General features: G+C 39.3%; 1 protein-coding gene across 1 annotated transcript in view; it reads left to right on the top strand.

Annotated features, from left to right (window-relative positions):
- The first annotated feature begins 2626 nt into the window (after positions 1-2626).
- The window catches only part of ACTC1 (actin, alpha, cardiac muscle 1), a 15266-nt gene continuing 5786 nt past the window's right edge, over positions 2627-12106 (top strand). The window contains exon 1 of the mRNA XM_009329985.1: positions 2627-2794. Coding sequence (XP_009328260.1) covers positions 2627-2794 — 168 coding nt within the window. The remainder of the gene's footprint in view (positions 2795-12106) is intronic.

Raw genomic sequence — 12106 nt, forward strand, 5'->3', positions numbered from 1 at the left:
TCCTCTGTGGCTTCAGCTGGGTGTAACTTTGCTGAAACCAGCAGAACTTTCTACAGCTTTCAAGCCGATCAGCTAGGAGAATCTGGCTGAGCAAAGCAATTTCTTCGTCATGACAACTATTTGATCTTGCTATAGTCATCTGTAAAATTGCATGCCCCAAAACACCAGTAGGAATGGGGTGACAAGTGGAAAATTTGAGGACTACTGGACTGATGCTTAAAAGACTGGAGTGGTACTTCTAAGAATCATTTTTCTTCTTCAGATTGATCAACAATTTCCTGTTTATCATGAAGTCAATTAATCTGTACCTCGGTGCCTTATGTATCAAAATCTGACAGGAATTTGCGGAGTTTAAAGTTCACTAATAAATATGAACAACTTAGTTATGCCAAACTGAAAGGCCTGTGTTTAGAGCTAGAAATCTACTGACTTTAGGGTAGAAGCAGGTTGCTAGCTAACACAAGACAGTAATTACAGTGCATATTCTAGCGTCTTCTCTTAATGTCTCAAGCTTTAAAGGCTTACTTAGTTTATATGCTTCCAGCCCAACTGATCTAATTTTCAGAATATGCTTAGACATTATATTTTCAGCATTCATCCTATTATTTATTTAATCTTGAATTTATTTTATGCTTGTATAGAATTTCACCTGCTTCCTGGTGCTATAGAAATCAATCAACAAAAACGTATTTCAATCAATTCAATATGAATAGCCCTGGGTAGATCACTGTCCAGTTCCTGCTGGGATTTGAACTCCCGCAGTATCCTTTGAAGGTGACAACATAAATTGACAAGTTTGTAGAATATACAATGATTTAGAATTAATGGCCAGAGTAAGTTTGCTAGTTATAGTTCTACCAGATAAATATTTCCTTATCCTTGGGTATTTAGGCCAACTATAAATAGCTGTTATGTCCTCCTTAATTTGCGAGGAAAGCAATATACATAGACGACACTTTCTGGGCTTACTCCAAAGCCTATAAAGTCAATGAGAGTTTATTAAGAATTTCCGTGCAGTTTGTATCAATCCCTTAAGCTTTCTTCTCAGGGCTTTCTCTCAAACATATAATAGTCTTTCTGAATTTCTGTAGTTAATTCCCATTTTTCTTGTACTTGGATACTTAGAACTCACTGCAATATTCTAGGTGCAACAGTTTAATTCTTACAGCAGCCATTTAGATAATTTTTACTTGACTTGTCATAGGGTCTTCACTGGGAACCAGCTTGACCATCAACGACTGAAAATAGAAACAGTGCTGATGAGTCTTACAGAAGATAGAGTATTTCTTTTCAGTTTCCAAAAGCTTTGACACAATTTATATTTCACAAGAAATTCTGTATTAAAGGCCTTTACCTTTAAAATGGTGTATATTTTGAAAGCACCATGAATTTTAATTGCTGCTTTCAAAAGATATATGTAGGGTGCTAAATGTAAGGAAGGCTGGAGGTGCTGCAGTACCTAATTCTTAGTTGCCTGTCACTCAGAGAGGAATCTAGAGAATTGATGTAGGTGTGTAGGTTCCACCTAAAATATATGAGATGATTTAGGCACTGGACCATGCCAGAAAAAGCTAAAGTAGTGGTAAGACATTTAGAGCTACTATATTGGAAGCACTAAATCCTGGGATGTAGCTAAAACACACTTCCTTTCTGGAGTTAGTGTGCTTGAACTGGAGAAGTTAGCAGATAGATACCCTGTTCACTTGGGAGCCAAAACCTGAAATGCTTGTAGAAATTGTCAGCATCTTTTTTTCCTGAGAATCTAAACAGGACTTACTCTTTATTGTTTCTTTTTTGGCTTCTTTTTTAAGTGCCACCTAGGCATGGAAAAGGAGGTGGAAGTAGAGAGGAGGCTATTCCTTCTCCCTTCTATTACAGATTAGAGGTCAGAGTACTCTGCTGAGATGCGAGATACAAATTTAATGCTCTCTTCAGCTCTTAGTTTAGCATCCTAAGCACCATAATGCCTTTGAAGCTTAACAGATAAAATTCTGCCTCAGTCTGTTTCATGTGGGCCTCTGGGTATGAAAAAGCAAAGGGAGGGAAAACAAAAGATGAAACATGACTCTGCAATCTATTAGGTATACTTGGATGAAGGTGTCCAGGGTATCTGCTTTTCTTTTTTTAACCCAATGTCTATGTAAAGCCTCTGTGAAAGGTGGTAAGCAGAGCAGAGGCAAGTAAATATTGGCTAGAAAAGCTGAGTGGTGACATGGCTAGCAAAGAGCAACAACAAATGGGTGGTGCAGCCAGCAAGATCAGTAGCAAAGCTTTTGGTGTGGTCTTTCAGCATCTGATGGGAGTCCCGTGGGGATAACACGGCAGGCAGGGCAAGGCAGGGCAGGGCACCCACCAGCCAGGTCCCAGTCCTACAGTGCCCAAGTGAGGCAAGCAGGGCAGGCTTGGAGATGGCAGCCAGGTCTGAGCAAGAGTCCAGATCATAAGGCAACATCATGGCGATGAGGCAGGTCTGAGGTCAAGCAAGGAAGTCAATCTACAGGACAGGGTTCAGATCCACTGGTGGCTAGCAGGTCCATAGTGACAAAGCTGGGCTGAGACGTCAAGGTTCAGATGGGGATCAGGAACATGGCTGGTGAGGGGCAACAGGCTCAGACATGGCCCCAAGATGGCTGGGCAGGGCCGTGGGGACGGGGATGGGCTGACCTCGGCCTGTGGGGAGCTGGAGACCTGCCCTGCTGCAGTGTCGCTGGGCCAGGGGCTGACAGCCCTGGGGGGGCTGACATGGGGTCCTGGGCCATGGGCTCGGTGGGGAGCCCTGGAGGAGGCTGGGCGGGTATGGTCAGGGCTGTGAGTGTCTGTCAGGGCCATGGTAAATAGTCTCCAAATGTTATGTGGTTAAACAAGGTTAAAGAAACATGCTTTTTTTTCCTTTACCCTGTCAGTCAGCCTGAATATAGTCTGAGTCCTTAGACACCTCGGTCCTCACAATTGTTATTGGAGGATAATGTCAATGCCAGCCCATCTGTGTGCCCCTGTTCTCTGTAGAGTATGGCTGATTCGAGACTTTGCAACCTCACTCAGCAAGTAACTTTTTTCTACTAATTTTTACTGAGTTCCTTGTCTTAGGGCCATTTTTTCTCATTTTGAAGGGCAGTATGCTATATTTGATTTTTTTCTGCATGTCAAGCTTTGTCAAATGTCTATCCAATACCTTGGTCTATCCAAGACATTTTGCACTGAGAGACAATTGCTTATGATGAGAGTCATTCCTCTGAGGGCAACCGCGTGGCCTGGTAGTTTTGATACTGTTTTGCAAAGTAGGAAAAACATCTAGATTTTCTTTGTGGTGACTACCTTTTGTTGTGTTTTGTATATTATTTTAGAAGATATTTTATGGGAAAATAATTGCTTTATGAACCATCAGATTGACCTTTTTTTCCCCAAACATCTACTATGCTTAAGGCAACAGATTAAAACTGTATTTTCAGCAACATTTTCCCCAGTTGACTTAAATGATGAACTTTTGCCAATGAGATTTTACTGATGCCATCTGGTACTTCCTCTGGTCTTGAACCTTGAGATTTTAGGTAGATTACCTGTTCCTTAAATATGCATTTAACCTTTCAATTTTAACCCTCTTTTTCAGAAGTTTTCCAGGGTTTATGTAATGGTTCAAACCCCCACCTGTGATGGATCATTGTTCCCAAGTTCAGGACAGTTTCTGTCTGGCCATTCTTTACAGGAAGAATGACAATAAACAGAAATTTTAACTATGCCTTAGAGATATTTTAAATGAAAGAGTACATTGCTGCTGTCCACAATTCTTTATTTATCTGCAGGATATGTTGAACAGTTTTATACAAAATGCTAATTTAAATTTGACTTTTAAACATCTTTGTATCAAGCATAAAAAATTACTAAGTTAGCTGAGCCAATAACAGGTCTTCCTATGCTAAGGATGATGGTAACTAGAATAAGTGTTCCGATACATTGGAAATCAAGCATACTGTTCTACAGGTAACTCAGAAATGCCCCTGTGACATTTTTCTGTGATATTAATGAAGCATGTTAAGTGAAGCCTGAAATGCAGTGATTATTTACAGAATATGCACAGAAGAGAGTACGAACTTCTTACTAAATCCTTGGTAAATGCTTAGTCTTGTCTAAAACAGAGCCTTTTTACAAGAAAAAGGAGGTAGACCCTGATTTATTTTTTCTGTAGTTAGGACTTTGGACAAGTAAGTGACAAAATAAGTACTGGTACAAAACATTCCCCACTGTTATTCTAGAATACTATTTAGAAAATTATTAAACCCTAGAAGTAATCCCCTTTTAGTCCCCTGAAATTGTTTCCATCACCAAGCATTATAGAATGGCTCAAAATGTGGTTTTGCTATTTTCATTTCAGTTGAACTCTGTCTCTTTACTGTGGGGTTTTTTTTTACCCTATGTGTATGTAATAGGAGTAGCTTAGTAAATGCTCTCTGAGATCTGAAAAGTCCGTCAATACTGTTATTGTGTTACACAAATATTTTATTGTTAAAATGAAAAATGTCAGTTTGGTATGGATTCTTTTGAATTGCACTGAACGTATTATGGGAATGCTGGATTGAAATGAAGACTACATTACTGAAGATAACTCATTGTAGGATATTGCTTTTGGAAATATTTGGATATTCTTTATAAAACACACTATTCATAAAAGCTAGTGAAAAATGTACCTAGGCCATACCTGCACAAAAAAAATGTACTCATATTAGGAATGCAACATGAAAGTAAAATTTATGGTCCAGTGGCTGACTGGAAATCCAGAAAATTGAATCCATATTACATAGCTATTGTCTTCACTGGAAAGTCTAGATTTTTTAATGATGCTTTGTCTCTCTCTCTGATCAAGTCCAGCTGGACATAAGGAGAAATGAATGGCAAAAAGTGGATAAAATTTGCATTTGCAACATGATATGTAGTCAGAATATATCAGCTTACACTTGTAGTATGTTTTTTATGTTACATAAAGTCTTTTTATCAGGTAGCTTTGTGGAAGCTTCTGCAATCTTCTAGCTAATTGCTTAATTGTTAATTGCTTAATTTTCAAGGGATTCTAATGGTCAGCAAGATTCCAGAGAAACTTTATTTTGATTATCAAAGTTTTAGCTTTGATTAATAAACTGTTATGTTTGAGGTAATTTTTCCATCTTTTGAAAAAGGTGAGATAAAAATATTTTTCTCCTGAATTTAGCTAAGAGGTAAAAATCTTGAAAATACTCAGAAACAAAATTTGGAAAAAAATTAATTTCTGTCAATTAAAATATTTTGTTCATAATTCAGATAGTGCTTTTCTGCAAAATAAATCTGTAAGTTTGTGGATTTTTTTCAACCTATAAGAAAATGAAATGAGCTGACTTGAGAGCATTCTTTGAAAAATGGAGTACAAAACTTCTGGGGTAAAATGTATTTTGAAGAATCTCTGGTTTTTAGCAAGAGAAATAATTTTGCCAGAAAGTTCCAAGCCAGTCTCAGCATCCTCCAGTTCCGCTGTTGAATTCACTTCCTGCAGTGTTTTCTCCGTATATCACGGTCCAGCTACATCCTTTGTTAATAACTGAGATGCTTTTATCTAAATCATCTTACAGCTTTGCAAAATTGCAGGTTGGAATCGTCACGTTTTTATGAGACTCATCAAATATCTTTGTGTTCCTAATAACAGCAGTAGAATCCATCGGTCTTGTAAAATGGTATTTCTTGGGAAGGAAATATCTATCAATTGTGGCAAAGCAAACTGTTTCTGTGTACACCACAGATTCAGAGAGCCTTATGTACTCTTATTTGAGAACAATGACATGCTTCATATCAACAGCTGGAACTGGTCTTCAGAAGTAGGATTCAATTCTTACATAAACTGCCAATTTCCAGTGTGACTTCAATCAAGTCACTTCATAAAAAAAAGTAAAGCAATACTTCCTTCTCTCCTTAGTCTATACAGATTAAGAAACGTAGGTTCTCCCGCTTTAACACGCAGTACAAGAAAATGCATGTAGAGATATTAACAGAAAAGCCAGCATTTGATGGTTTCCTTTATTAAAAGTTAATTCCTTAGCTAGAATGCAATTAGAATAGACAGCTTCATTGTTGCTTTTCCTGTAATTATGAGACGTCTGTCTCTGATTCTGAAAAATAAAAGGCAGCTGAGAAATGATCTGGAAACTCACACAGTGCTTTGCAGCAGCTGATAGGTTCAGGTTCCTTTTGTTTCAGATTATTGAACCCTACTCATTGCAATCGACTTCAAATCTGTTTATGCAGATTGGTGAGACCAAAGTAATGTGGTGGGTTATAAATAAGAAGATTGGCCTATGTGATATGCCACTAAAGACAAGATATAAATAGTAGATTTCATCTTCCTACAACTGTATGCTAGCTAGGGAAGAAAATGGGTATGTTTCTTGTCTCTGGAAAACTTTTCCTTGCAAATTGTATCCTCTTTTCTCTTATCTTCACAGCGTCGGTGTCTGCCCATTTTGCATATAGGTGGCTACACACAACAATCTATGCATACTGGAGAATATAGAGCTGGAGAACTTATAGATATGTAGTGAGGAAGACAAAGATGGAAATGACAAGAGAAGAAAAGTGAGGATAGTGGGAAAGTGATAAAAATGTAAATAAAAGTAAGGGAATTTCATGAAGAGGGGGAAATTAGAAGCAGTGAAGAAAGGAAAAGATCAAATCCTAGTATGAAACATTCTGAACAGTTCTTAGAAACTGGCTTTGACATGAATTACTGTAGGTGGTTATGACTCAGAGACCTTGCAGAAGGACTTACGGTAGAGAACTAGACTAAATTGAAAGGTTACAGCCATGTGCTAGAAACACCACCATTGGTAGTAGATTTGCAGATATCTGCTCATGGCACTGGTCTGGTAGCAGTTGTGATGCTAAATTTGAAAAGCAATACATACATAGGCTATGAAGTCCTGATCACTTTCTATGGAACATAGCAGGTGCAGAATCTATGGCAAAGAAACAACAGCACAGTGAGCTTGGAGGAGACTGAAGGTGGAGTGAGGCATAAATCAGGGTGAGGAAGTGCCTTTGGCTGCAAATTTCTGAGTCTATGTCTTGCTTTCTCTCTCTCTCTCTCTCTCTCTCTGTTCTCCTTTGTATTTTTAAGTATCTAGGTATTAGTCTACATAATTTATATACTAATGAAACATCTGCTAAGGTCCCACATAATTTCATTACACTTCCTGGGTGACCATTCTGCAAATCTGAGCTTTTTACAGTCACATATAAGAAGGAAATATAATTTAAATAAAAATAATCACAAATTTCATTTAACTGGGCAGAATTTAGCCTTAAGCGTTGGTGGCTTTTGAAAATATTCCTAATATAAGATATTGTCAAACCATACTTGGTACATCTAGCAATTACCCAGTGCCTTTGGAATTGCTATTTATTGATATGTTACTAGCAGCCAGAGACTCATCAAGTGTCAAATAATGATTGTGATACTGAATAAACATACACAAAGGTTTTCTCATGTTCTATCTGTTCTGATGCTTAGGTCAGATGTGTTGCTAACTGGAAAAAACCCCAACAGTTGAAATGAGACTTAGAAATACTGCTAGAAATACTGCCCATCCACCTTCTAATGTAGGGCAGGTATCTCTCAGAGATACTACACAAGCCTGGCAACCGAGATACATGCTGGCAACAGCTGAAGTGTTCAGGACATATTTCTGTCCTCTTGAACTACTACATGTCCCTCAGTGCATAAGACAGCCTGAGGAGCCTAAATTGTAGCAGTTTCCCTGGGCTGCATTTTATTTCAGAGCAGCCTGCAGTCTTCACAGTATGAAGTGCTGGAGTCCTACCCTGTCATGACTGGCATGCTCTGGCTTGCGAGAGAAGCACAGCACTTCTGGAAACAAGACATTCCTCCTGTGCAGGCACAGCACTTTTAGGATCTCCCGGCCTCTCTGAGCCCTCTTTCCGCTGCAAAGGGGGTGTAATGGGTGTGAGAGTCCTGGCCTTTCTTTGTAAGTAAGTGACATGTGGCAAATAATGGTTCTGGAGGGTCAGAGACTCGGAAGCACAAATTCCTTTCACTGCCACTCACCTCCACTTACGTTGCCCGTCCCTAATTCTCTCAGCTTCATAACAAGATGTTTTAGCTGCATCTCTAACTCTCAGTGCCCACCTCATTATTCTAGCATTTCAGTGCACACTTAAGATGTTTTAGGTTAATTATAGATGTGCAGCAGTACATGGGTGAGCGAGAGAAAGAGACGCAGAGAGATGATAACAGCCTGCAACTATGTGAAGGGTTTAAATGCTGAGAAGACAGAGAATGTATTAAGTATGAAACATGGGCTATTACAAGGGTGAATGAGACATAACTAAGAAGGGAAAATACCTGATGAATTCTCTGGAGACACTTGCCTGGCAGTGTGATTATTAAATTGGGAGACTCTCCTCTAGCAGAACGGGAGAAAGATTTCTCACTTGGGAGGTTCAAAAATTGATTGGGAAAGTGTAATAGAGCTTTTCATAGGGAACAACGTCGGATTGGTGGTGACTGCAGAATTGTCTTTTCTGGCTTCTCTTTGTATGTCTGTGTACACACAGATTCATAACTACATAGACGTAGATAACCACGTATGACTCCTTCGTGACAGTGATTCATTCATGACAGTGATATTAATCATATATTGTATGTTTGGCATTCTCATCTCGTCAGGACTCCTGCCCATCAATAAGACTCTGCTGCGATGCTTCTTATATTTCTAAAGCACATATAGCTCCAAACAGCTGTCATGGGACAAAAGAAAACCTGTCAGAGTGGCATTTGCTTCTTATTCTTGAAAAAGTAAAATTTCTTCCAAAGATTACACTGTCCTGAGGCTTAAAAGAGGTAACATTTGGCTCGGTGCTAGGACAGATTTTATATGTCATCATCCATTGGATTTAGAAATAGCAGATTTTAAGTGAGAAGTCATCTGCTCTAAGACCTGCTAGGTCAAGGTATACTGTACATGCAATGGTTTGGCATATTATGAAAAGTTTATTGTTTTTATTGGAACATGTACAGATGATAAAAGGATAATCTGAAAGACTGAAAAAAATACAGAGGGGGCTTGATCCTACACATTTTAAATTTCTGAATGCAGTGTTAACTACTGTAAAAAATCTGAAGTCTGTGGCAATAAGTGTTCTATGCTTTAAAGTTTTTGAAGAATCGAGGCTTTATTTTTAAGCTAAATTTTTTTTCATTCAAAAGCTGAATAGCAGTTGTGAGGATTTCTGGGCATCATAAGATCGCAGTGTGATGTTTTTATTCACATTTTTACCATGCAGAGGTAAGAACTCACATTCTGATTTTGGCTGCAGTCTCAACAGTGTCTTGTTGGTTGAATAATGCATCCACTTTTGCCCCTGTGCATGTGTCATATATATTTTATTTGGCTACCCCATTAATACTGCGTACACATGGAGGCTTCATGCTCATATCTATTCAGGCTGTTGTAGAGTACATGCAGATCATGTTCACTGCAGATCTGTCTGCTCTCCCAATATTTCACACTGTCAGTGTTTCCTTTGTCTCCGGAGTCACTCCTGATAGCTAAGTCATGAGAAATGTACCCAGCATGTGGGGACCCTGGTCAGTCAGACGCTAGAATATTTTTCCTCTAGATGACATTGCATAACACACTTCAGTAGGTTTCTGCTTCTTTGTTTGCTTGTTTGGTTTATTTGAGGCTGTAACATCACTTTATTGCAGAAAACAGAATGATTTTGGCCAAAGGAATATGTTTAGCTGGGTACTTTTTGAATGGCTACGAGGAAGCAGATGTGATTTTGGATTTATGTACATTGTGTCGTGCCCTTTTCATTTGACCTTGCAATATATGGGAGTGGGGGATTGATGAGCTCTCAAGTGCATCAGGATCCTAGATGTGAGTCCTGCTGGATTAGAAATTTAAAACTTGAGGACAGGGAAGAGAAAGCCAATATTTAGTTATAAAGGAAACAAGAAAATACAGACTGTTTTGTGTAGATTTTGCAGCGAGAGCTGGCTCTGTCTCAGTTTCAGCAGAGTCTCTCTCCCTCTAGCCAAAGGGAATGTAGGATGTGACAGGGAGGGTCTGATTGGGGAGGAATTCAATGCAGCTATCAGCAGCGGGCTTCTATGTAAATACTGTAACACCTCTGAACCGAGGAACAGCTGAGATAACACTGTAAACTAATCTCTAGTGCCGGAGAAGCTGGCCAATCCCTCACATTACATGGTTTCTGTAGAAAAGATGTCCTAGGGAAAAAAAGAAGTAGATTTCAATTGTACATGGCAACTTACCATGGAGTAAAGTATGCTGACTTTTAAAAATTGAAAGCAGCATATGGTAAAGTATTTTTTCTTTGGAACAGTACTCTATACCCTGGCTTTATTTTTTTATACATCCTTGCATATATACGAATTCTTATATAAATAGGCATTGCTATCACCAAAATACTTTCAACTTTGTTACCTGTGCCTTTAGAGATTTCTCTAGATTTAGAGAAATATTTACTCACTTGTGGTCCTTATCCCACCAGTATTGATTTTGGTTGATTTTTCATCAATACCAGGAAAACTAAGAGCCAAAGCCTGTCCAGAGCAGAGGCACTGAAGCACAGTCTTTCCCTGCTTTGACCTTTTGAGGTCACTGTATTTCACAGTCCTATGCCTTCCTTTCTTGGGTAGCTGAGAAAAAAAGTAATATATACATATGTATATATACACAGATACATACATGCCTATATAATATATATGTGTATATATATTTATATATATGCACATATATGAAATATACATACACACACCTTTATACACAAATAGTGTCTCACCTGAAACACGTTGTCTCTCCTCAAGGCACTTAAAGAAAAGCAGGAGCTATCAATGGCCAAGAAGTTTGTTGCTATACCTGCTTCAGAGTTGTGCTCATAATTGGGCACAACCCCAAGATAACCCGGCGCTGGGGTGGAGCTAACCACCTCATTAATTGTGCTAGAAACAAGGAAACTGATTCCGCTATCTCGGATTTCAGAAGAAATTGAAGTCTAAGCGTCTCTGACGCCCCCTTCGGATACAGTTTAGAAATGAGTAGTCGGCAATTTCCAGTTCTCACACCCTTTGTCAGAGCCAAACCACAGTGCACAGATAGCTCTGACACCCCCCACCCCCACCCCCCCTCCAAGCCCCCAAGTTGCAGGTTGGGTTGCATTCACAAGCTCTTTGCTTCCACCTCGTTTAAGATGTATATAACCATGCGATGGCTGTCAGCCCTTGTATGACATCTAATAAACTGGACCTGTGTTTAAGCAGTTGATCCAGTTTGCTGAGTGTTCCCCTCTTGACCTTTACATCCCACCCTTCTCTTCCGTCCCAAACTTCAATTCTTTTTTTCCCCCATTTTGTCTTATACAGGCAGACATTGGGCTGTTTATAAGCTGAGCTCCTGAAGGACACTGGACTCTGCGTTATAATGCAGTTCCTCTGGGACGCACGTTGACAATCTCTGCCTTCACATACCAGGCCAAACCCACTCAAGGGATGCCTCTCCAGTCTTTCTATTTTTAACTAAAAAAATAATTCTGGCGATACGTGGATTTTCTAGGTTCCACCGCTGGAACAAATTATCAATGTGGATGTTTCAACAACTGAGCAGGAAAACAACTGTCACATTACATTAATACCATAGCTGTTTTTTGTCCAAGCTATTACCATCTCTCATCCTCCACTCTATACATATCACTATGCATTACTGATCCGGTGTTCATTAAAAGAGCAAAAATGGGGAGCTTAAGTATATGCATATTAATGTAAACGAGCAGATCCCATTTTGTGCAATACAAGTCAGCCAAAAGCAGAGAGAAGCACAATTTTTGCTGCATGTACTCATCAAAGTTTAAAAGAAATTGTGTGCACCGCTCCTTCCTAAGGCAACGCAGGCAGCAGATGCTGCCTCCACGCAGTGGAAGAGCCTCAGTCGTTGGCACCAAAGTACCCTCATGGGTCGTCAATTAAATAGGAGCTCGACTGGCTTTTTTTCGGTGGAAAAATGAAAAGCCGGGGGAGAAAACCCCCGTGCGGCTTCCCCCGCACCCT

The sequence above is a fragment of the Pygoscelis adeliae genome, unplaced genomic scaffold (genome assembly GCF_000699105.1).
Source record: "Pygoscelis adeliae isolate BGI_AS28 unplaced genomic scaffold, ASM69910v1 Scaffold327, whole genome shotgun sequence".
NCBI classification, from domain to species: Eukaryota; Metazoa; Chordata; class Aves; order Sphenisciformes; family Spheniscidae; genus Pygoscelis; species Pygoscelis adeliae.